The sequence below is a fragment of the Tasmannia lanceolata genome, unplaced genomic scaffold (genome assembly GCF_043159265.1).
Source record: "Tasmannia lanceolata isolate RefF3 unplaced genomic scaffold, GAP_Taslan_0.1 ptg000037l, whole genome shotgun sequence".
Classification (NCBI taxonomy): Eukaryota; Viridiplantae; Streptophyta; class Magnoliopsida; order Canellales; family Winteraceae; genus Tasmannia; species Tasmannia lanceolata.
In genome coordinates this window covers 8,520,260-8,546,354 of record NW_027518714.1, presented here as the reverse complement: position 1 = coordinate 8,546,354, position 26,095 = coordinate 8,520,260, and the positions used below count along the sequence as shown (strand labels likewise).

General features: G+C 38.9%; 3 protein-coding genes across 5 annotated transcripts; all 3 read right to left on the bottom strand.

The window, feature by feature from the left end:
* Positions 1 to 1,163: 1,163 nt before the first annotated feature.
* Positions 1,164 to 5,304, bottom strand: LOC143860892 (F-box/FBD/LRR-repeat protein At1g13570-like). 3 transcript variants are annotated; one of them, XM_077371740.1, is made up of 5 exons: positions 4,951 to 5,283; positions 4,320 to 4,875; positions 4,068 to 4,235; positions 3,639 to 3,975; positions 1,164 to 1,754 (listed from the first exon to the last, which is right to left on the bottom strand). In XM_077371740.1, exons 1-5 carry the CDS (start codon positions 5,094 to 5,096, stop codon positions 1,675 to 1,677), a joined length of 1,287 nt encoding a protein of 428 aa, XP_077227855.1. In that variant the 5' UTR covers positions 5,097 to 5,283; the 3' UTR covers positions 1,164 to 1,674. The 3 variants fall into 3 exon arrangements, with proteins under 3 accessions (XP_077227855.1, XP_077227854.1, XP_077227853.1); XM_077371739.1 differs by having other exon boundaries at positions 4,068 to 4,187; positions 4,320 to 5,304; XM_077371738.1 differs by having other exon boundaries at positions 4,320 to 5,281.
* A 4,658-nt stretch (positions 5,305 to 9,962) lies between these two features.
* On the bottom strand, positions 9,963 to 11,892 carry LOC143860663 (F-box/FBD/LRR-repeat protein At1g13570-like). Its single transcript, XM_077371431.1, has 3 exons — positions 10,736 to 11,892; positions 10,490 to 10,651; positions 9,963 to 10,393 (listed from the first exon to the last, which is right to left on the bottom strand). The coding sequence occupies exons 1-3, from the start codon at positions 11,543 to 11,545 to the stop codon at positions 10,061 to 10,063; spliced, it is 1,305 nt and encodes a 434-aa protein (XP_077227546.1). The 5' UTR covers positions 11,546 to 11,892; the 3' UTR covers positions 9,963 to 10,060.
* Positions 11,893 to 13,974: 2,082 nt separating this feature from the next.
* Positions 13,975 to 22,025, bottom strand: LOC143862500 (F-box/FBD/LRR-repeat protein At1g13570-like). Its single transcript, XM_077373556.1, has 4 exons — positions 21,163 to 22,025; positions 20,897 to 21,064; positions 20,516 to 20,801; positions 13,975 to 14,301 (listed from the first exon to the last, which is right to left on the bottom strand). The coding sequence occupies exons 1-4, from the start codon at positions 21,985 to 21,987 to the stop codon at positions 14,282 to 14,284; spliced, it is 1,299 nt and encodes a 432-aa protein (XP_077229671.1). The 5' UTR covers positions 21,988 to 22,025; the 3' UTR covers positions 13,975 to 14,281.
* Positions 22,026 to 26,095: the final 4,070 nt, after the last annotated feature.

Sequence of the window (26,095 nt, the reverse complement as noted above, 5' to 3'; positions counted from 1 at the left end):
CGGAGAGAGAATATATGCATGCGAGAATAAGGAGTAATAGCAAGGTGTTGAAGGAAAGGAGTAATCACATGATGTAAGGAGATAATGTGGGAATATTAATCGCAAGTTTGGAAGGAATAATCCAAGATAAGATATATACTTGATCGCAAGATAAATCACTTAATTGCACGGACAAGATTTGCTATTAGATTTGGAGAGACAGATTTTAGAGGTAAATGTGGGAGAGAGAGATTCGCAACAGCAGATAAGGGGAAAAAAAGAGGGGTTTTCGTAACAAAAAAAAACAGGGAGAGAGAGGGTTAGCGCACGACACGATAGAGAGAGATCTACTTAGGGAGAGATTTTAGGGATTTCGAAATAGATATTTTTGGGTTTTTTGGAAAAAAACAAATGAAAAAAAGGGAAAGAGAAGAAGGCGTGCTAGAGTGAGAGAGATTGGAAGGGTGATGGATAGACTCTTCTTCTGGATTCTTTCCTTTCCCATGGATCTTTGCTCTCATACCATGTTAGAAATGAGATTAGGGTTAGAAGAGAGGAAGAAGAGTAGAGAGATGGAGTCTCCACTAGGGAGCTCCTCATGTAAATGATGTATATATAGGGCCCATATAGGGCAACAGTGTACAATGACTACAATGCCCCTAATGCTCTAAGTAATGACTAAACTACCCTACGCATTATTCAACAACATTAACTATATCCAAGAAACTTTCCAAATAACCAAAGGAAATACCCAAGCTTTAAAGATCTTGACACCCATGAAAGTTTGTCTAAAGCAAATAATTTCACCAGCCTTGAGTTCATTTAACAAGATAATACCTTGCTTTGGTAAAAGATGGAACTAGACTAAAGTTCGTTTGTAATTTCACATGCTGGTTTTTTAGTCACTTGCATTTATAATAACTGCTATCTCTTTGTTGTAAAACAATGAATTATAAACATTTTAATGCATTTGATAAAAAAAACTGAAACACAGTAAGACTTAATACTTATCCTAAGAAAGTCCAACCTTTGTACTCATGAATCAAAAGAATCTTTTTAAAATCAAAAGCTACTGTCTCTAAAACAATCCACTAACCCATTTCAACAAATTTACTATGTCCAAGTAACATTCCACATAACCAAAGGAAATCCCCAAGCTATAAAGATCTTGACACCCATGAAAGTTTTAATCTAAAGCAAATAATTTCACCAAGATTGAGTTCATTTAACAAGCTAATACCTAGCTTTGATAAAATACGGTACATGACTATACTCTGTCTGTAATTTTACATGTTGTTTTCTTAGCCACTTGCATTCATATGACTGTCATCTCTCTAGTGTAAAACCTTAAATTATAAGCATTTTGATGCATTTCATAGAAAAAATGACACCCATTATGATTTTGGAAAAATCAAGCAACTACATTTTAGCGGATTTGCTCATATACATACCCATGCATGCATTAAGAAATCCACGTGTTGCTAATCCCAAAATTTTCAACCACTAGTGAATTTTTGCTGAAAATGATTTTATTAAAAAAAAGGAAAATTATAATAATTTTGAAGACCCAATTGAGTTTAGGCCCAACAGTTGGAATTTTTTTATATTTGCCTATTGATTGATCTGTTCATTAGCTTGGAAATAATAAAAAAGATGTTCATTGATACCTCTAGATTTAAAACTAAGCCCAACAGTTCAAAGCACTCCTGGAATAGGGTCTTTTCTCTTGCCATGACCTTTGCCAGCTCTGAAAGTAACGGAACTGCCTTCTGAGGCTGTAAGACAAGCACATCACTATAGGAATTAGTATTAAAAAACATTTATAGACTATAGATAAATTATTCTAAGAGGCACTTTTCTGAATTTCCTTTTGTATTATGACAAGTCACTAATTTATAGCCATCACTGTTTTTTGATCTGATAAAAAATGAGAAGTTCAGGGGTATCACTGTTAATGTACATGGAGGCACACACGATAAAAGCAAGATAAAAATATCAGAACAAATCCAACTAAAAAAATTAATAAACATCAACCAGAGAACTTGATAATGAACCATTCTGATTGAATTAGGATGGTTGATTTATTTAACAAAATGGAAGGCATTTTTTAGAAATTCCATGAGTAGATGTATTTTTGGACAGAAAGAAAAACAAAATAGTTGGGATTTTTTAAAGCAATATCATTTCTAATTTGAAAAATGAAAGGCATTTCTGGAAATTGAACAAAGGCAAACAGATTTATCTTATAACAGAAGATTCTTGTTTTTCATTACTGTAACAAATAAACCATTCTGATTGAATTAGGATTCCACAAAGTTGTTTGTGGGTCATTACTGTAACAACCATTCTGATTGAATTAGGACTCCACAAAGTTGTCTATTCCCCAGAGATCCCCCGCCATAATTTTAAATAGTTCTCGAAAAGAATTAGGGACTCTTGCATTTCTATGATATATATTCTGTAGTTATCATTTTTTTTTCTTCTGTAATTATCATTTTAAACCTAAAGAAGCATGAATCATTTCCCTGAAATCTTGGAACTTTTATTTCTTCCCCTACGCATTGCCATCCATTTCCTTTACTACAGTAGGATATAATTGTCTGAACTTCCTCCAAACAAGAACATACCCAAGCAAGCAGAAGGGGTGAATGTTATGCCCCAATCAACACACCAGCCCACTAATGCAGCTCAATAACAAAAAACACGGGAACATACAAGATAACAATGTACAAATCCAAGGAAGCATGAGCGCTTGTCTCTCAATTTCACCGACGAATGTAAACAAAAGGAATAGAAATAAAAACAAAAAAACGAATCTGATGCGGAAGAAGAGAGACAGAGATACCTTGCAAGATTTTAGAGAATATCTATAGCATCAAAAAAATTAAGAAATGGGGCTCGAAAACTGTAATAATTGCGGAAATCAGACATCAGAAGCATTATTTCGAAACCCTAACAATGGCGAAATGACATGTCCTCTCCAAAACAAAGCAATAGAAGAATCTCTCTCTTCCACCTACACACCTATAGTAAGATGTAGGTATTTTGAACAAAGGAGTTATGAAGTCTTATTAGCAACTATTTTATCCCTAAAATTAGTCTGTTCCCTTTCTATAATTGATTATATTTTAGGACATCTGAGCATTTTTTAGCCAATACCTTCCCTCATTTTATCCAGTTCTTATTAAATCCCAAGTGGATCAAACCTAGTTACATTCCTAATTCAAGCCAGGCCAACTAGATCAGTGATCTTTCTGGTTACATGGCCATTTGGGTTTCTGAAACATCATTTAAAACTGCAAGTATTTGAATTTGCCCCACGACAACTGCATATCATTGACAGCTACAGATGGTCAATCTACTGATACCAGTCGAGGAAAACCATAACAAGAGAAATACAGGTACAATGTGGTTTCCTCTCTGCGTATCGGATGTAGCCAGTTACAATGATTAGGAGCCAGTTACAATGATTAGGCGTGATACAAACTTAATTGCCAGAACATCAACCAATGGGAATGGGTTCAGAAGTGGAAACAAATTATAGAAGACATGTCATATGAAGATCCAAAGCATCTAGGAATAACACGATCTGTAGTGTGAATGGTAACACAGGCAGAATTTTTATGTAGCAATACTTTAAAACCCATTTAATTCCTTACCTCCTGAACTTGTGACAGTGGTTGATCTCCATGGATTCAAAGCATCCTTGACTTCCAATACAGCAGAAGGAGAAGCCTTTCTCACGAGTGACAACTCCCTTGCCGCATCCCTTCCAATTTCCCTTGACCATTTGCGAGGACCAATACTCATTCTCTCGAGAACATGTGCACTCATTAATAAATAGTTTACAAACCCGATCTCGTAATCACAGCGTAGATCCAACCAATGAATCTGAACTGTCCTAAGGTGGTGCATCAAACACTCCAACGGTTTCTGTTTCTCCCAGTAATCAAATCCAACACAGTGTCTTGGTGGTCCGGACATGGAATCCTGACACTAAATCAAAGAGGGCAAGGATTTGCATAATGAATTTACAAAAAAATAACATTTGATTATACATATTTGCAATCAACTGGGAACTAACGAACCCGTATGACAAGGCCAAGATCCTGCAAATGAGGACAGTTTCTAAGCAAGCACGAGAAGAGAAAAACCGCATTGGCATCGAGCAGGCTAATTTGCATGGTTAACTTCTTTAGATTAATCAGCTGGCATTGAGAAGGCAAAATCTCAGGAACTTTCTCAACCAACCAACACTTCACAAAGGAAAGAGATAGTCAAGCAATAAACAAATGCAAGATTTTAAATTTCAGATAGCCAAAGTGAAACTCTAGACCAACCTCAGAAGTAAATTTTAAGTAAAGACTCCGAATATTTTCCTTCTCCTCCTCCAGCACAAACGAAAATGAAGCATGTTCCAATTGGTTGAGATCCTTCAAAGTGATGCCTATTGGGCTTCGCGTTATGATTTCCAATGACAAGAGATTGGGCGCGCGAATGCTGAGACTCCTTCCCCACGTGCAATGAGACAATCTCAACTTCTCCAACACTGGGCAACAAGAAATCAGGCGCTCCAACTCATCACCGGCACTAACAACGTTGATCAACTGAAGGGTTTTGAGGTTAAAGAAGATTTCAAAAGGAAGAGGAATTGTGAACTTGCAATTCCACAAATCCAATTTCCTAAGAGTGTGGCACAAAAACATACAAGGAGTAATTGGATATAAATTGTTGGTGGTGTTGAAGAGGGAGAGCTCCTGGATGCCCTTGTTACTTAAGAAGATGATGAAATTGTCAATATCAATGGTGTAGTCCTCCACGAATTTGAATAAGAAGCTGAACCTTTCAATGGGATCTTGGCGGGAAAGTAGGATGTTGTACACGATCAAGAGCCATCTGTTGTCAACGAATTTCTGACGGTTGAGATCAATTTGGCTGAGCTTGAGATTAGGGATTGAGTTGAAGAGATACCTCCAATTTTTGGACAGAACAGAGGTTCTCGCTGCCTCTTCGATTGGGACCAAAGAGAGGATTGAAGTTAGGATAGATGTTGGAAGATCGCTGATTCGATCCAAGCTTGGGCATTTCTGCTCTCTCTTATTCGCTGTTTTTGCCATTTGAGTCTTGATCACGTCCTCGATCGGATGTATGGGCACGACGATTTCTCGGTTATGTCCAGGTGTTTGGCCGAATCAGAAGAACAAGAACCAGAAGAGGAGAGAGAGAGAGAGAGAGAGAGAGAGAGGACGAATTAGGGTTTTTTTGGCGGTGCTTATGAATTAAATCGGAATGAGAGGGGTTTTGTTGTGTGTGTATGAATTAAATCCGTCCGATCTGCCCGATCATGGTAAGCGGACTGATATTATTCCTATCCGTCCGATCACTGTTTATGAATTAAATCATTTCCAAACGAACAAGAAAACTTGGAAAATACATTTATCTAGGGGCGGGTTTGGATATGCGAATTTTAGAATCTTCGATTTCCACAAAATTGTAGATGTGAGACAAGAGAAGAAGAGCGGACAACAGCTTGATTAGTAACCCTTCTTTACACTGTTTTCAAACTAAAACCTATATTTTAAAATCTGCGTATTACAAATGACCCCAAGGGGACTGATCCCACGATCATATTTTAATAATGGGACCAAGCAATCTTGTTTTAAATTTTTTAAACAGCTGTCAAAGGCTGGTACAATTCCAAAGAGGGAAATGATACAGAGAGGCTGTCCAAGTAAAAAAAGGCAAATATATCATTTCCATTCGATTGCCAAACATTACTTTAATTCATTAGCTATTCTAATAATACGAGAGAAGAATAATACGTCCATTATACCAGATGGTGCTACCCCAATCTACTTTCAGGTTCTGAGTTCGGGGCAGATTCCAAGCAGATTTTGTGGAGAATTCTCCATTTGCTGTAGGCATCCAGATGGGAGTGTTCTCATTTTCCTCATTGAAAATCCCTTGAGGACGAAAACGTTTTCCTCATTTAAGGAGCTTTTGTTGATAGTTGGGTTCCATCTTCCCTTTGAGAATACTTGTTTCAGAGATTGCAAACTAGCATGGTCATAATCTGTGCGGTGCCTAGCAGACTTGGAGGCAAGTATACCCTTAGGATTCCATGGCTGATTGCACAAATCAATCTCATATTCTTCACCCACCTTGAAGCAGATATATTTTTTTGCCTCTTCTCTGGCTTTCATTATACTTCTGACTCCCCAAGACGGCTTGGAAGGCATGGGGGCCGTCCAGAAGTTCCTCCATCTGATATGCTTGGTGTGAAACCATATGCTCCAGAGGGAGTCTTTATTCGAAATTAGGTTCCATAGAATTCTGACCTGAAGGGAGGCATTTATGTCCCGAAGCTTTATGAGACCCAGGCCACATCCCCCGTCAAGCACTCACAACGTGGAAGGCAATGCAGAACAAGCCTACTTTAGACCATCAGTACATTGCCCACTATGTTAATGACAGAAGTTGTGTGCTCTGCAAATCAGCCACAGATTCAGTTAACCACCTGTTCTTCAAATGTGGTTTCTCATCTTGGCTTTGGAGGTCCGTGCTATGGCTTAGGAGAAAAGTGAAGGATAGTCTCCGAGAGGAGGAAAGGAATCTCCGAGAAAACTTTAGAGGCAATGGTCAGAGAGCTCTGGCTGTTCACTTGTAATTCCAATCCATCATATACCATGTATGGAGGGAGAGAAATTCCAGGATATTCGAAAACATAAAGACCCATAACTCTGTCATTCTAAATGACATTCTCAGTGACATCAAATCCATGGTCAATGCTTCTAACAGCAAGGATAACCTCTGTCTATCAAATTCAAAAGCAGCAAACCTCTTTGGTTACAGGTTCCAACCGTTTGAGTCAGCTACAAAATTCTATTCATGGGAAAAACCTGTTAGGGGAGAAGTCAAGATAAACACAGATGCCTCTTTAGATGATGAGGGGGCTGGTGTTGGTGGCATTTTCCGGAATGAGGAGGGCAGGGTGATTCAAATGTTCTCCATGGAAACTCCAAAAAAACAGATCTTTATCCTGGAGATGCAGGCTACTCAGACGGCACTGAATTTTGCAATATCAAACAAAACTGACATCATCTGGATAGGGACGGATTCCTCTACAACAGTAAACATCATTCAGGAGAAATGTAAAATGCCATGAAAATGCATTAATCTTCCCCTAGACATTAAGAAGAAGCTGTCAAGTTCCAAGGCTTGGAAAATCTCTCACATTTGGAGAGAAGCAAAAAGGCCCTGTCCTCCAAAAGGTGAAAACATTCAGGCCTCTTCAGCCCGTCCAGATCTTCTCTCCATACTTCAAAATGACAGGGATGGCATGCTCTACCCCCGATTGTAATATGTCTCTGAGCATTCCCCTCTCCTCTTTGCTCTTCTATCTTTTGATTTGCCTGTGTAGCCTTAGAGGCCCTCCTTTGTGATTCTATATTTATCAATATATCTGGTCGGGGTCCTACCTAACCCCTGCTTACCATCAAAAAAAAAAAAATATACGTCCAATTACAGTGTCCATTCATTAAGATGAAGGGTAACATTGGAACTAGGGGTGCAACTTGGGCGGGCTCAACCCGAACCTGACGGGTTCAAACCAGGAAAAAAGTCGGGTTGGGTTTCCTCAACCCGGGTTGAGTTCGGGTCGGGTTCAGGTTGAGGGCTTGGGCAACCCGACCCGAGTGAACCCGACACTATTAATAATTTTTTTAATTTTTAAGCTAAAAATCTCAGGTTGGGTCCGGTTGGGTTCGAGTTGGCAAAAAGGGTTCCTCGGGTCGGGTCGGGTTGACCAAATGGTTGCTTGGGTCGGGTTTGTGTTGGACTCAACCCGACTCAACCCGACCCAACCTGAGTTGCACCCTAATTGGAACCCCACCATTTGCATGTAGGATTGTGGCTGTGTCTACGTCACAGTACAAAATAATTTCAGACGTTAAAAATTAAAATATAGATTCAATGGACACCGATGGAATCTAGTAGGAATGGCTAATATTCGAAACAGGGTGGTATTCGTCTTCTTCTTCTTCTTCTTCTTTTTGCTCAGTCTTACCTAGGTGATCCTTGCGGTTGGATCATTAAGGCCTCAAATGGAAAAAAATATATTTAAAATGATGTCACACTCTTAGTAATGGAAGCTCTCTCTTTCCTCAGCTGTCCCTTTTTGTGTCCTATTATTCTAACTGTTGCACTAGTTGACTAGCGGACCGACCTGTGCTACCCAAGGGGGTGATAAGTACCAATGCTGGACTGTTTTAGCCAGTGAAAAAGCTAAGGCCATGACAATGAGCTCATTATAATGTAGCTAATCTTCTTTGGATGATTAGGATTGATGCTGTATGATATCAACAAATCGACTGAGATAGTGCTCATTTAGGACTTTTTTAACACAGATTTTATCTAGGAACCTCAAGGCATGGGAGGGGTAGTTTTGACATTTTAAGGAAAAAAAGAAAAGAAAAGAGAAACAAGGTTACTACCATGTGAACTTGTGAACTTATAAAGATGGAAATACAGTAAATGAAAATAGGTAAGAGATACTCCTGAAAAATTCGTACCCAAGTATCAATACTCTTGTGAGGAAGGTCATATCAACATTCCAACAAACACCTCGATATGGACCAAACTGTCTATACGGGTGATGCAGGGTAGGTTGTAGAGGCGAGGTTTGACTTGTAGGAATAGCATCTAATATAGGTTGTAATAGTGATGAGACTGAACAAGGCCTGGAACATGCTAAATATCATAGTGTTCCGCTGCCCAACATAAAATCCTTGAACTCCATATGAGCAAGTCTATCTCGGATTAAGTGTCTCTTTAGAATTGTAAACAAAATGAAATTGAATAATTGAGATGGCAGATAGCTAATGCTCGGATTATTTCCCAATCGCAATTGAATAGGGATCGGTTATAATAGCAGCACATACTAGTTTCTGCAGTCATAACATAGGGAAAGGAATTATACTCAAAGCAAGCTGAGCATTTGCTTTGGAACAAAATCACCAAATGCTTAATTTCCAAAAAAAAAAAGTCATAAGCAATGGTATTAAATTGAACTTTCATTCAAGGATCAACCTGTGTAGAAAACGAAAGCCCTTTGATCTCGTGCTTATTTACTCTAGCCACCTTTCGAACTTTTCCATCACAATTCAAAGCACTTGCATGCCAGATGACAGTAATTAAGAGTCAATTAAGCCATTTGGATAAATGTACGAGGCTTTTCTGGTGTTGTGTAAAAACAAACAGATCATATGGAAACATCTAAATCCTCAAACTCTTCAAAGTGAAGATTCTGGAGCAAATTGCCACAATGGTGTCCTATATGTTCAATTCAATGAAGGCATTTGAAACAAATGCAGAATTCTAGAAATCAGCAGCATGCAAATGGATTCCCATAACACAAACCAACTATTACGCTATTTGAAAACAAAAGTGTAGAGGCATGAACTGTACCAATCTATACACTCATGTTTACACAATTTTTTTAATTTGAAAGGAATGTATCACAATCCCTACCAATTTTCATTAGCAACGTGTAATTCCTATATCTCAAACAAAGTAGAGGCAGAACCTCTTCCATTTCAATCATTCAAAGAATGGGTAGTTGTAAATAGTGGACTTCATTTCAAAGAATAAAGCGATGAAATATGGTTATTCGATGCAAGCTGCAAACTAATGAGAATTCAAGATAATTTCGCATATCAAGTACAACTCAATAGGTTCATGTTGGGATTCAAATAAGTAAGATGCAGTTGTTCTTTACTCGGAGTCTCATATGGGTTATATTTGTGAAAATACTTGGCATCCTGCCATTAGAGATATGAGTACGATTTATAACAGGTGAATGCATACCATGCTTTTCAACGGTAAAAATATGCAGTGTAATAAAAATGCAATAATCAGGCCCAGGTAAAGTGTAATACATCCTAAAGTAAACACCAACTGCACCGTAGGAAGCGAACAACTTACAAGAACAAAAAATCTTAGGAAGAAATACAATAATGGAAAACTCAATGTCGATAACTTTCTATAAGAGGCATTGTGAACAAGTTTTTTAACATATGAAAACTTATAGATTCAAAACATCATTGAATTCCAATACAGCAAAAGGAGAAGCCTTTGTCAAGAGTGACAACTCAATTGTTGCATCCCTTACCTTTCCACCTGAAACTCCGCTATGAACAATACTCATTCTCTTGAGAACATGCGCATTCATTAATAAATATTTTACAAATCCGATCTCATAATCACAGCATAGATCACACCAATCAATCTGAACTGTCCTGAGGTGATACATCAAACACTCTGATGGTCTCTGTTTCTCCCAATAATCAAGACCAACACAAGATGAATAATGTCTTGGTGATCCAAAACAATGACTTGATGGATCAAACATGAAAGCCTGATAGGGAATCAGATAGGGTAAGGATTTGAAAAAATAAATTAACAAAAATATGCATTTGATTAGACATATTTGCAATCAATGGGACTAACAAACCTGTATGACAAGATCCTGCAAGTGTGGACAGCTTCCAAGCAAGCACGACAAGAGGAAAACCGGATTGGCCTCAACCAGCCTAATTTGCATGGTTAACTTCTTTAGATTAAGCAGCTGGCATTGAGCGGGCAAATTCTCTGGCACTTTCCAAACTGACAAACGCTTCACAAAGGAAACAGATAGTCAAGCAATAAAACTATGCAAAATTTGAAATTTCGGATAGCTGAAATGGAACTCTGGACCAACCGTTAGAAAATGTAAGGAAAGACTCTGGGCATGACGGAGGTTAAACAGTAACTCCATGAGCTGGCTAATTTCATTTCCATTATGACGATTGAACTTAAACGTGAAGGAAGCATGTTCCAATTGGGTGAGATCCTTCAAAGAGATGCCTACTGGGCTTCCAGCCATGATTTCCAACGACAAGAGATTAGGTGCGCGAATGCTGAGACTCCTACCCCACGAGCAATTATCCAATCTCAGCTCCTCTAACACCGGGCAACAAGAAATCAGGCGCTCCAGCTCATGGATATTACTACCAACAAAATGAAGGGTTTTGAGGTTACAGAAGCATTTAAAAGAAGGAGGAATTGTCACACGGCAATTTTGCAATTCCAATTTCCTAAGAGCGTAGCAGAAGAACATGCAAGGTGTAATTGGATATAATTTATAGTCACAGGCGTTGAAGATGGAGAGCTGTTGGATGCCCTTGTTGCTTAAACTGAGGATGAAATTGTCAATATCGAAGGTTAAGAGCTTGAAAAAATTGAAGAAGAAGCTACACCTCTCGACGGGATCTCGGCGGGAGAGCAGAATGTGGTAAACGATCGTGAGCCATCTGTTGTTGCCTTTGAGATGCAAACCTAAAGTGTCACTGAGTTCGAGATAAGGGATTGAGTTCCAGAGATACCTCCATTTTTTGGACAGAATGGAGGTACTTGCAGCCTGTTTGATCGGCAGAAGAGAAAGGATTGAAGTCAGGATAGGTTTTGGAAGATCGCTTATTCGATCGAAGCTTGTGCATTTCTGCTCTTTCTTACTCGATGTTTCTGCCATTATCTCTCTTCCTCTTCTCTATTTTTGGCTCCAGAGTGTCTGATCACGATCTCGATCGGATGCTGCCTACTCTATCATTCTCATATAGATCTCTACCTTTTCTTCTTTCTTTCTGCAATTTAAGCACAAGGATTTCTCTACCAGTCTTTTTTATACAGTTTCAGTGGGGAATTTGAGCAACAAGGGTTAGGGTTTTGTGGCTGGGGTTTCTACATGTATGTCGGAGTGATTGGCCGCCGGACCGATCTATCCAACTTGCAACCTCACTAGTTTCTCCAACACCAAAACGATAAAAGAACGGTTGAGGAAGGCGGAGAGAGAGAGATTAGGGTTAGGGTTTTGTGGCTGGGTATGTCGAGATTTTGACGGGCCACAACGGTTGTGCGGAAAAAGTCATTTCCACAGGATGATCCTAGCCCTCCGTTCTGTTGGATGACTGCACAACATGGAAACCTCTAGAGATCGGAGGGTTAGGTTCATCCTATGGAAATAAATTTTTGGGGCACAACTTAGTTAAATGAACGGTTTGGATCATTCGACGGAGTGGGCCGTGCAGTACTTACTGAAAAATAAAGAACCCGACGTCCTTACTCACGTACCATATAAAATCCTGTGTATGACCGACAGGAATGATTTATATTAATGGGGATATGGACTATACATAAGGGTGCAACTTCGGTTTTGGCTCGGGTTGGGTTGGCATTTCCACGGGTTAGGTTGGGTTAGGGTTGGAAAAAGTCAACCTGATTTAATTTCAAGTTGGGTTAGGGTTGAGGCCTTAGCAACGTGACACGACCCGACCCGGACCTAAACCCAAGTTTCATATAGAAAGAACAATCTGCATACGGTCTTTCTGTTCTCTCATTCCATTCCCACTCCCTGCTTTCATGTTGTAATAGTTATCCCCAAGTTTAGGTTTTAGGCATTTTAACTCTCTTGTGTCTTTTCGTCTCAAAGTGTTCCTCTATTTATTTGTTATTTTCACCTCAACTAATTTGATGTAGGAAGATGTTCAGTCTAAAAGCGTGGTCGATCGGTGCAACCGTGTGTGTGAAAGGAGCGTGTGTGTGCGCGAGTGTGCCAGCCTCTCTCGAGGTGAGATAATCTAGAAACTTAATTTGAGGGTCTCATAATCGAAATGTTTCCGCCCCCTGGGATTGGAATTCATGTGATTGAGAAGAGGGGAACAACACTTCTTTGGGCTCCTCTACCTTTACACAGATGGAAAAGACTTTTTAGGTGCAGACGTGACCTAAAAGCAGGGATGTCAACACACGCAGAATGTGAACGACGCGTCGACATGCGTCGAATGTGAACGACTTGCAATTGATCAATGTGCGCATAACGCAAGCGGCTCTCAGGGATAGTGACTCGACCCGGTGGCTTCCACTCCATGGAAACCTAGGAAAGAAATGTCAACATAAGTTTCTCTTCAAGACTGCTTGCTCTAGGCCATGTTTGGCTACCATGAACATTTTTTTCATGGAATATTAGTTTACCAAGTGGCGGAGACAGGTAGGGAGAATGGGAAAGGGGAAGAATTGAGAGGGAACGAGTGAGGAGAGTGTAAAGAAGAGAAAAAAAAAAAAAGGGGGAAAATTCTCATTTGAAAATAGAGTTTTTTCAGAGAGCTTTTTAGCCTCTCCTTAGTCATGCTCTCAGTTGTCTCCCTTTCTCTCCCTTCTTATTAGGGGTGCAACTCAAGTCGATTTTTTGGGAATTACCCTTCTTTTTACCTTAAGCTGTATTTGAATCAACTCATTTTTCAGCAAAAGCTCTACCCGACCAGACCAAGTTGCACCACTAGTTATCCCCCACTTTCACTTCTTTCTAAACTAATATTCCATGAAAAAAAAGAACTATGGTTGCCGATCATAGAGCATTAACATAATGCTCTGTTTGGATTCCAGGAAAATTTTGGAAAGGAAAAACTAAATAATTGTTAACTTTCTTCAAAAAAACAAAAAGTCTGATTTTTTGTTTGAAATTGGCCTACAAGTCTCTCTCCCTTTCATTCTAAGGGTACACTCGGATGCACATAAATTGCAATAAAAACACCAGTGGTCTTGTTTATTTGTTCGTTTCTAGAAACGTACACAATGTTCTTGCCATGATATTTGTTTCAGTCATGACATGCAGGTATGCAACTTCAAGTTGTGTAATTACAAGAAGAGAGCGGCTACTGTAAACATCTATAAGCGTGCTCATGCACCATAATAATGTTCATTACTTCATTCTGTATTGGATGTTAACCCCCAAACAGAGAAGAGATGAGCATGAATCAGAATGGATGTTTTTTGTGAAAACTTCTGGTAAACCAGAGTGGCTTCCGTCCCAATACTTTCTGATTGTTTTTTTTTTTTTCTTTTTTGGCTATGTAAGGAGGAAATTAGAGGAAAATTTTAAGATACAAGGGACAAATCCCCGTGACAGGACCTTGTAGAAGCTCATAAAGATATAAATACAAGAAAATAAGCAAAGAAAAATTGAGAGAATCTTGAAACAACCTTGCCCAAATATCAATTACTTTTGGGGGGAAAGGTCATCTCAACATTCTAAAGAACATGTTGATATGAAACCATATCCCTCGTGATGTTCTTTACAGGCATTTTGAACAAACACGAAATAGGCAGTGAAATTCCAATGGTAATGTCACGCTATGAACCATCTAACCCACTTTGAATCCAGAAGATGATGTAAGTGCACATAGCAAGGATTGGATGCTTTTTTAGCAGCTCATTCTCTTGCATACCTTCCTGAGGAAAAAACAAATACATGGGCTACAGTATTAGGATTAGCAACTAGTGTTGAGTATCTGTGAAGTTGGTCTGTTCCTTTACTATTATTGATTAAATTTTAGGACATCGAACATTTTTCCGCCAATACCTTCCCTCATTTTATCTAGTTCATATTAAATACGAAGTGGATCAAACCTAGTTACGAGCTTGATTCAGGCCCGGCCAACTAGATCAGTGATCTTTCTGGTTATGAGACCATTTGGGTTTCCAGAACATCAACTAAAACAGCAAGTATTTGATTTTTTTTCCCACGACGACTCCATACAATTAACAGCCAAGGATGGTCAATCTAATGAATAAATGTGGTTTCATAACTGAGTAGACGACTAGATTGTTGTGACGATTGGACGTGATTAGGAGTGGGTTCATGTGGCAACAAATTGCAGAAGACAGGTCATATAAAGATGCAAAGCATGCAGGAATAACAAAATCTAAAGTGTGAATTGTGAAAAAAGAAGAATGCAGACAAAATCTGTAAGTGTTAATAGTAATAACTAATAAAAGTAGAATTTTTATGCAGAAATACTTCAAAACCCTGCAAAGTCCTTACCTCATGAGCTTGCGCCAGTGGTTGATCTCCATGGATCAAGACAACATTAATATTGGATTTCCTGGTCATTACACTGACTTTCTCATAGAGTGAAAAAACCATGAATCACAATATGAATAGTTTAACAATGTGGATAATCTCATAAACAATAAAAATTTTGCAATGTCTTTAATGTCTTTCGTGAGTATGATAAGTGGCTTGGTCATCTCATGACTACAAAGAATACCACGGTACCACCTATAAGTGCCACGGCATCAATTTCTGCACTAGGACAGACTGAAAACTAGCAAAATGTTGAACCAAGAAAAAAGACCATGCCAATGAAATATACATTATGATGAACAATGAGAAAGAGTTTACCTGAAAGTTGAAACTACCCATGTAGTTAACCATGCATTAGAGGACATACGTAAGGTTAGAGTCAATCTTGAATCACCACTGTAATGCTCCTGATCCATTCAATTCCACGGTTCCCAAGAGCACGGTGAACAGTTGGCTCCCAATCTTGCAAGTGTAGATTTCATCAAATAACATTGCACCAAACAAACACAATCCGCTTTATCATATTTACTTAAAAAGGAAAATGATATCGAGACCGAGACCGAGAGTACGACCAATGGGAGCACCTACAATAAAACCTAGCACATGGCAGTGCAAATACCGGGTACCGGTTACTCTTTTTAACAAAAAACGTGAAAAGAGCAAGTTTGGGAGAGAATCTCTCTCTCTCTCTCTCTCTCTCTCTCTCTCTCTCTCTCTCTCTCTCTCTCTCTCTCTCTCTCTCTCCAGTCTTTTCGTCCTCAAAATCTCTCTGTAAAATCAAAGGAGGGCTTACCTTCAACCCCCACTCTCTCTCCCTTTAGAAAACTACTGTAACACAACCTTTAGATCTTGACCCTGATCTCTCTGTTTCTGCAACCTCAACGCATGCAGGAATTGTAAGACAAAAGGAACACAAATCCATGTAAAAGAGTTTCTAGGATGCATGGCATCAATCCTTTTGGCATTGGATTAATGAGAAGCAGTTTCAACTGTTCAGGGGAAGCTATTTCTAACGCTAACTGTTGTTTGAGAATCTTACTTTAAGTGGTATTGATGACATGGGAGATTTCTTTGTAGACCCTTGTCACGCCCCCGAACCGAAGGCACAACAGGCACCATGTAGCTGCAAAATAAAACCCTCATAGGCAAGGCTTTCTTACTGAACATTCATAAAACACCAAGAGTACATTCACAATTTACTTGGGCAGTATTCAGAGCAACTAAAACTTCTAAAGCTTTATATATAAACAACTACCAAAATTGTTATATACAATCCTCGAAACTCTTTATACTACATTAGTTTTTCTACCACAAACATACTCACATCCCAAAATGATAAAAGCTCACAGCTAAAACTCCTCAACGCTACTGGTCTCTCCTGGTCCCCCCCCCCCCCCCCCCCCCCCCCCCCCTATGCAAAATCAAACTCAGGATCTAGAAAAAATAAAAAATAAAAGAACCCAAATGAGCTCAAAAGCCAGCAAGTAATATAGCTCAACTAAAGCAAAGTCTACACATGCTGAAAACAGATACAGAAAAGAAAATCATATTTGGAAATTCAGAATTTACTGGGTACATAACAGAGTTTAGAATATAAAATCGGAATCATAATATATCAGGGCAGTATTCGTCCATATCAGAAAATGCATAACAATAAAATAATGCTCATGTACTAGGCGGCGATAACATGACTATTTTTGCTCGCCGGAGATATCAGATACAAGTCGACAGGGTCAATTATTTTACTTCCCTTGACATAAGAAGGCCAGCGAACCACTTCCAAATGACGGGATCACAGGACAAACCAATCATCATGAGCCAAGCACGAGGGGCATTACCAAAATGCCGACCTCATGAAATTTCAAGTTATACCTAGAGTTGCAAAATCTCATTTCAAATACATGTTGAATCATTTTTTTTTTCCAAAAGAACAATATCATTTACAAAATCATGCAAATAAATAACTCAGTTCAAAATTTTCATGCAAAGGTCATTAAAGTTGGGCTAATTACTTACATTGATACGCTTTATAAATTTCTCCGAAGAGCAAAAACTAGTCACCTACAAACAGATTTGCCCAAAACTAAGAAAAATGCCTAGATGAAGAAAATAAATGCAAACTATATCCTGGGGTAGAATTTTACAAAATAAAACCCAAATTAGAGTTTCTCTGGAAATGTGACCTTTCTACCTCAAAACCCTCGAAGGTTATAATTTCCTAACTACCAGATGGAATTAGCCAAGGCCGCACTCGTTGGAAAGCTCATGAGGAGATGATTCCAACGGGTCCAACCAAGCCACCAGGAATCTGCCGGAAAAGACTCGGCAGCGAAGATAGGTAAAATTCTCTATTTTCAAAACCTTAAAACCCAAAATCCTATTTTCGATCATATACTGATTCAAAAGGAGAACAAAAACAATAACAAGCTTACCTTAAATTCGAAATTCCAGTTTCTGACAACCTTTTCCGACGAAACTTTCTCCCCCTTTTTTTTGTCAAACCCTATCTTTGCATTTTTGTAGAAGAAACGAGATGCTTCTGTTATATAACTTTTAGTTTTTATAGAAAATGACCAAAATACCCCCATTCATTATTTACAAATAAAAAAAACTAGGGCTTTTGGGTTATTTCACCCTTATTCTCCTTGAGAAATTGGAAACTCTCCCATGATGAGATTTGTGGCCCAAGTGTCTAGGTAGTGTTAAAACTTGTTCGTGAGACCCTCGTGTGCCGCACTGCCTTTCGATCGATACACTGTTGAGGAGGCCGATCACGAAAGCTACAGGTGTGGGAGTGATCCTGGTCAGGGAAGGCATCCGCCCGCCAGCAGCAAAGGGGGTTTGATTCCCATTATACGCGATGTGGCGAAAAAGACTAATTCAACGAGATATGTCTTGCCTACATTAAGATTTAAAACTTGTAGTCCACTTCCAGGAAATATTCTTAGGTTCTCCCAATAACTAAAAAGTGTATCATGCCTGAATCTAATGGGGGTTCGTGGTGGGGGAGGAACCGGATCGGAAAAAGGAGGGATTCTAGTTGTAAGATATCTAATGAAACCGTAGCTGAAATTGAGATTTCATTCAAAGAGAAAGATATCAAATATTTAAAAGGGTGAAATTGAAATATTTGGACCCTATCGAAGTAAGGAAACATGTCATATATGTTTGGAACAGATTCCATTTTGAGAGGATGAAATCGTTTTCCTGATGATTCGGATGGAATAAAGCTCTTCTCAAGCCAAGCAGAAGCCCGTGGTCTTGTGCTGCATTTGACGTTCAAAAACACAACGAACAAGACAGAGGCGTGCCGACGGCTGGTCATGAACTACAAGCCCCTAAATGACGCTTGTTGGTGGAAAACGCCGCATTCTCCGAACATTGAGGAACAAGAGGAGATCTATGAATCCATTAAAAAAAAGAGATCTATGAAGAGAAAGATTTATCCGAAACAAAATCTTAACAGTTACATCAAATCACAAACTTCACGAAAGTTGCCCCTTTTTCATGGGGATGGTGAATTACAAGTCGGACCAATCTGCGAATTGAGCAAGTTCCCCTTGTAATGACGTGGTGGTGAACCTGTCATTCTAATTCAGTGCTATCCGAACTGTGAGGGAAGGTTTCCCATCACACGGCTCACCAACTTGATCTTCCGTGGGAACCATATAAATAGAAAGGAAACATAAGTTTGATCTTTTATAGGAACCTGGCACCGAAGAGAGCGATGCAAACAGTTCAAGGAGTCGAAGATCAATCCCTCTTACAGTTACAGGTGAAGCTGACTTCTAGTTTCAGCTCTGAAAAGCAGGGTCTATCAGGGGCTCTCTCTCGTAAATGGGAGATTAGAAAACTCGATGTCAAGAATGCCAATTTGGGCTCAAAGAGGACAAGGAAGGACACCAACTTGGGAGGTTTCTATTTCGCAGTAGATTAAGTGCTTGGATTTAAAATATAGCCATTACTGAAAATCTGGCTTTAGAGAGAAGCTGAACACAGGATTTTGCGAGGAGATAAGGTGGAGGGATTTGACTGGGAAGATTCTGGATGAGATAATAGAGAGGGACATGAACACTTCCATGGGTAAATGGACACATTTTGAGATCAAAGCATTGGAGACAGCTATAGAAATTGAAACACAGATACTTCAGATCTTGGTCCATGAAACGGTGACAGCCAGGATGTTTTGCAAAGAGATCCCGGCCCTTTACCGGAGTCAAGAGATTCAAGCCCACAATGGATCTTAATCATATTAAAGAAATTCCCATGAATCGGCTCTTGTAGATGTTTTTACTTGCATGAGAAATGACTCCATGTTTTTGTTGGAAAATAGGATTTCTGATGCGATGGATCTTTCACAAAAATCTGAATCTTGATCAAGCTTTGGATGTCAACATTTTGAAGAAAAGAAAATACCTCAACTGTTTATCAGATGCAGAGTTTGCCAAAGGTTTCATCGATTTCTTTGTGGGTTTGTTTGTAATTAGTGACAAGTGATTTTTGCGTAGGAGAGAGAGAGAGAGAGAGAGATGGGAGATATACAAGGAAAGAGATTAGGCGTGATTTTCTCCCCTTTTTCTACCGACAAGAACCAGGTAAACCTATGCAGTCGGTTTCCCAAAGCTACATGGAAACTCACTATTTCTCTGGTTCCACTACAGGCCGTAATCTTGGCTTCCATAGCATTACTCTTAGCTGAACTACAAGGCAAAGTAATAATTATATAATTCAAGTTACATATCATTAATTACAGATTTTTGTTGCTTTGACAAGACCTATCTAACAGTCAAACAACAAATGAATTGGCTTTTGGAATTTAATAGCCCTAACCGAGGCATCAACTTACATGAAATTAAATTGCAGTCTTCAAGGCCATTCAACTCTTTTTGTTGGATAGATGTAATATCGCATCAAGAAGACTAAGCACGGACAAGAGGTACAAGGACCTTCTGGTCATGTTTACAGAAATAGTCTGCTCAAAATGAGATGTCCATCTCAACTAAATTTTAAGCATCAAACATATGCTTACGAATGCGAGTCAATTAGAAAATACATACAAATGGCAGTTGTAAACAACAGCCTTCATTTTAAAGAATGAAACTATCAAATATGGTTATTCATTGTAAGCAACAAACTAATGAGAATTCAAGATAACTTCTCATATCAAGTACAACTCAATAGGTTCATGTTGGATTCAAATAAGTAAGATGCACTGCTGTTCTTAAGTCAGAGTCTCATATGGGTTATATTTGTGAAATACTTGGAATCTGGACCATTAGATATGCGCATGATGTGTAATGGGTTAATGCATGCCATGCTTTTCTATGGTAAAAATATGCAGTGTTAGTATCAATTTCACTCAGTTAGACATGAAGAAAATAAAAATGCAATAATCAGGCCCATGCAAAGTGCAATACTTCCTAAAGTAAACACTAACTGCTTCAAAGGAAGCTAACAATTTACAAAAACAAAACATCCAAGGAAGAAACATGCAAAATAAAAATTCAAAGTTGATTATTTTCTATAAAAGGCATTATGTATAAGCTTTTTAACATATGTTCATTTAAAAATCCCAATCACCTTTGAATTCCAAAACAGCACAAGGAGAAGCCTTTCTCAAGAGTGACAACTCAATTCCCGCATCCCTTGCCTTTTTACTTGAACCTTTGTAGCAAACAATACTCATTCTCTTGAGGACATGCGCAGTCATTAATAAATATTTTACAAACCCGATATCGTGATCACAGCACAGATCCAACCAATAAATCTTAACTGTCCTAAGGTGATACATCAAACACTCTGTAGGTTTCTGTTTCTCCCAATAATCAAGTTCAACACAATGTGTTGGTGGTTTAAACGTGGAATCCTGCCACGAAATCAAATAGGGTAAGGATTTGCAAAATTAATTTACAAAAATATGCATTTAATTAGACATATTTGCAATCAATGGGACTAATGAACCACTATCATAAGTTCCAAATCCTGCAAATGTGGACAGCTTCTGAGTACGCACGACAAGAGAAAAACTATATTGGCCTCAAGCAGGCTAAATCGCATGGTTAACTTGTTTAGATTAAGCAGCTGGCATTGAGCAGGCAAACTCTGGGGCACTTTCTCAACTGACAAACACTTCACAAAGGAAACAGATCGTCAAGCAAAAAACATATGCAAAAGAACATATGAAAAATTTGTAATTTCAGAGAGCCAAAGTGGAACTCTGGACCAACCTTGTAAAATGTAAAATTTAAGTAAAAACTCTGGACATGACTGAGGTTCATCAGTAATTCCACCATCTGGCCAGTATCATTTCCATTATGACTACAGAGCTCAAAATAGAAGGAAGCATGTTCCAATTGGGTGAGATCCTTCAAAGAGAAGTCTAGTGGGCTACGGGTCCTGATTTCCAACGACAAGAGACTGGGTGCACGAATGCTGATACTCTCCCACCAGCAATAATCCAATCTCAGCTTCTCCAACACCGGGCAACAAGAAATCAGGCGCTCCAACTCATCACTGGTGATATCACCCTGGCCTAATTGAAGGGTTTTGAGGTTACAGAAGCGTTTAAAAGAAGGAGGAAGTGTCACACGGCAATTCCACAAATTCAATTTCCTAAGAGTGGAGCAGAAGAACGTGCAAGGAGTGACTCGATATAATTTTTCATCGCTGTCATTGAAGAGGGAGAGCTCCTGGATGCCCTTGTTGCATAAAAAGAGGATGAAATTGTCAATATCGAGTTTATAGAGCTTGATAAAATTGAAGCAGAAGTAGACACTTTCAACGGGATCTTGGCGGGAGAACAGAATGTGGTACACGATCGAGCGCCATGTGTCCTTAAATTTGAGATTTAATTCATTGAGATCTAATTCCCTGAGCTCAAGATAAGGGATTGAGTTCCAGAGATACCTCCATTTCGTGGACAGAAGGGAGGTTCTTGCTGCCTCTTCGATGGGCAGCAAAGAGAAAATTGATGTCAGGATAGGTTTTGGAAGATCGCTTATTCGATCCAAGCTTGCACTTTGTTGCTCTCTCTTACTCGATGTTTCTGCCATTCTCTACTCTCTCTCTCTCTCTAGAGTCTCAATCACGATCTCGATCGGATATTAGGGTTCGGGTTTTGTGGAGAAACGAATTAGGGTTAAAATTTTGTTGCTGTTTTCTGTCGAGATTTTAAAATGTGGGGCCGTATAATCCGGTCTATTTTAAAAAGTACTACAAGTCTACAACCCACTCAGGAATCAGGATTACCCACATTGTTCATTTGACATGCCACAACGGTTGTGCCCAAAAAGTCATTTCGATCCTAGCCCTCCGATCAAGTGAAGGACTGCACAATATGAAAACCTCTAGATCGGAGGGTTAGGTTCATCTTATGGAAATAAGTTTTTTCGGGCACAACCTATTCATATTGTGGCCCACCAAATGAACGGTTTGGATCATTCTATAAAGTGAGCCGTGCAGTACTTTACAATATCTTGTGGGTGATGGGGATAATGAACTATGCAGTTCACTTATCAAAAACATGATCGCACGGATATCAGCCTCTCCTAAAAGTAATTCATCTAGTTTTATAATCTTCAACAGTTTCTCCATTTATTCTTAGGCCATGTATGGAAAATATGGTGGATGAATTAACCCTTTGGTAACACAAGATTAAAATGTATTTGGACCACTCCTTTTCCATCTATTTTCTACTTCATATGGAAAGAACAATCTTCATGACTGTCTTTTGGTTCTCTCAATCCTTTCCCAATTCCTGCTTTCATGTTGTAACAGTTATCCCCAAGTTTAGGCTTTATACTTTTTAACCCTCTTCTGTCTTTTCCTCTTAACCGTGTTCCTCTTTTTACTTGTTTCTTTCCCGTCTTAACTAATTTCATATCATTTTCAATAATAATAATAATTTCACATAGGAAGAGTTTTGCTTGTGATTCTAGTTGAATTACTAGTCACCTAGTAAACCCACCCCTTTACCATTTCAGATTTCTATGAGGGCCCGTTTGGATGCCGAGAAGATTTTGATTTGGATTTCTCACATTTGCAGCCCTTTTTGCACTGTTATTTGGATCTGCATCAAATTCTTGGATTTCCAATTCAGCAACTGACAGTGAAAAAATCAGATTTCCAAATATTCTGTGCAGATAAGAAATTGGAAATTCACAGATCTTGCAGTTTCCTTCACCCTCTTTGCTCCTCAACCTCTCCCCTCCGCTAGGAAGTGTCCCGTCCCCCCCCCCCCCCCCCCACATGAGCTGGGAGATCTATTCATTTTGTGTTCTAAATTCAATTCCAAATCCAAATACAAAATATCATGTATCCAAACGGGCCCTGATTGGATTGCTGGATTGCAATTCTTAAGTTTTGTAATGATGATAACATTAATTGGCTAGTTCAATGAAATCTGTCTCAAACCAAAACTATAAGTGCATTCCGTAAACTGACACCAAGACATCGATAGAACAACATTTTCGCCCTATTCATTTTGGATTTTGTGTTCAAAACTGATCAGAGGATCCAAAATTAAATGCAATTTTGAGTACAATATTGAGCTAGCACTCAAAGTCAATTTTCAAAATAAAAAAGGAACATGGCCTTAATATGGCTGGTTCTTTTTTGGATATCGTCATTTGATACTATGAATAGTATAGACCACCCTCATTTTCAAATATATATATATAGAGGAATATGTTCGCGCGCTTGAGCTCTAACATCAAATGGTGCGCTTGAGTGCACCAATCACATGGGTCCCACAATTTCTGTGAGGATCCAAACCATTCATTTGCAAGGCCCTATCATAGATAGGGCGTGTACCAAAAATCAGCTCCATTGAATCATCCTAAACCCTCCAAAAGTGGAGGGCAAAAATGGGTTGTGGTCTGTCCATTTTGACCTCCACAAATGGATGGGTTAGGATGATCCTATGGAGCTGATTTTTTGTACACACCCTATCTATGTAAGGCCCTTTTTAGTGAATGCTTTGGATCATCCTAACAATGTGGGCCTCATTAGTTTGAGAGCTCAAGCGCACCATAAGGTTCCAACGCTCAAGCTCACAATCATTTTCCTCACATATATATATATATATATATATATATATATATATATGAGGAAAGTGAAGCTACACCGCCGGCTTAAAATTCAATCAAATGAATGGTTTGGATCACCAAAACAATGTGGGCCCATTGTATTTTAAGCCGGCGGTGTAGCTTCACTTTCCTATATATCCTATATATATATATATATATATATATATATATATATATATATATATATATATATATAGAGAGAGAGAGAGAGAGAGAGAGAGAAATTATATGATGCCTAACCGTGAGAATATAAAGTGCGGTTAGAGACAAAACCTGCTGCCTTGGTTTTTGAACTAAGAAAAAGTCATAAAAAGGGCTTTCTCTTAGATTAAAAATCAAAGGAGAGATGATTTTCTCTCTCCGTCCTTTATAATCTCACGGTCGGGCATAATATATATATATATATATATATATATATATATATATATATATATATATGGGGGAAGTGATTGTGAGCGGCCTCTCATATAAGCTTATATGAGGTGACCGCTAAAAACATGGTGGGCCCACATTTTTTGGGTGATCCGAACCGGTCATTTGATAGGCCCTGACATAGATAGGGGGTGCCCAAAAAATCAGTTCCATAGGATCATCCCAACCCTTCAAACTGTGGAGGTGAAAGAGGGGAAAATGCGCGGGTATAAATTTGCCCACTTATCCGTCCATTTTCCCCTCTTTCACCTCCACAGTACGAAGGGTTGGGATGATACTATGGAGCTGATTTTTTGGGCACCTCTTATCTATGCCAGGGCCTATCAAATGACCGGTTCGGATCACCCCAAAAATGTGGGCCCATCATGTTTTTAGCGGTCACCTCATATAAGCTTATATGAGGGGCCGCTCACAATCACTTTCCCCTATATATATATATATATATATATATATATATATATATATATATATATATATATATATAGAGAGAGAGAGAGAGAGAGAGAGAGAGAGGAAAAAGATTATACGCTTGAAGCGCATTTCTTTATATACGCTTGAAGAGAGAGGAGCCGTTTGATTGGCTGAAATGGTTGGCCCAGTTCTTTTTTTTTTTTAAAGGAAGCGGCGTTACGGAGGGTGCGTCTTCGACGTACCCTCGAAAAAAACTTAAAACAAAAACTTGCGTTACGAGACGCACCCTCGAGAAAAAAGAAACTTCATCTCTCTCAGTCGTTCTCTCTCTCTTCACTGTGTGTTTTTCTTTTTAAAAAACCGAAACCCATATGGGTTAATTTCTTCCCCTCTCTCTCTCTCTCTGTCTAAGAAAACCCATCGGGGGTTCATCTCTCTCACTCGTTCTTTCTCTCTTCACTGTGTTTTTTTTTAAAAAAAAAAAACCCAAACCCATATGGTTCTCCTACCCCTCTCTCTCTCTCTCTCAACCATATGAGGTTCCCACACTAAGAAAACCCATCGGGGGTTCATCTCTCTCACTCGTTCTCTCTCTCTGTCACTGTGTATTTTAAACCCAAAAATTAAACCCAAACCCTCGAAAGAAAAAAGAAACCCATCGGCTCACGGAGTTCTCCATCTTCACGGTTTGGATCACCCAAACCCTGTTATGAAACCTCCTCCTCTTCTCACGCTCATTTGTAAGCTTTAAAACAACAACCCCACATAGAAACCTCCTCCTCTTCTCTTTTTTTGTCTTATCTGTTCTTTAAATTTGCAGACTATAAAGGGTCCGGGGCGTAAAGATGTTCTAGGGTTCGTGGGTTTTGTTCCTCAAGCAGGACTTTCAGGAAGAGCAGATGGTGTGCATGTTTCTCTTCTGTTTTTTTTTCCATTTATTTTCTGGGTTCTCTGTATTGGGTTTGTGGTGATTGATTGGTCTGTTTGGTTGGTTTGCATTTTGCAGGTAGTAATTATGACCCTGAGCTCAGGTTAGTGTTGGAACTGGCTACTGACTCTGAATTGTATGAACTCAAAAACATTCTCTTCAGCCCCAGGTTTAGTTCTACTCTCCCCTTACGCATTTTCTGATTTATCTTTTTTCATCTGGGTTTTAGAGCAACTCTATTTTACAATTGAGGTTGAGATTTTTTTTTTGTTTGCTTGCATTCAATTGTTGGGCAGCTGTTTT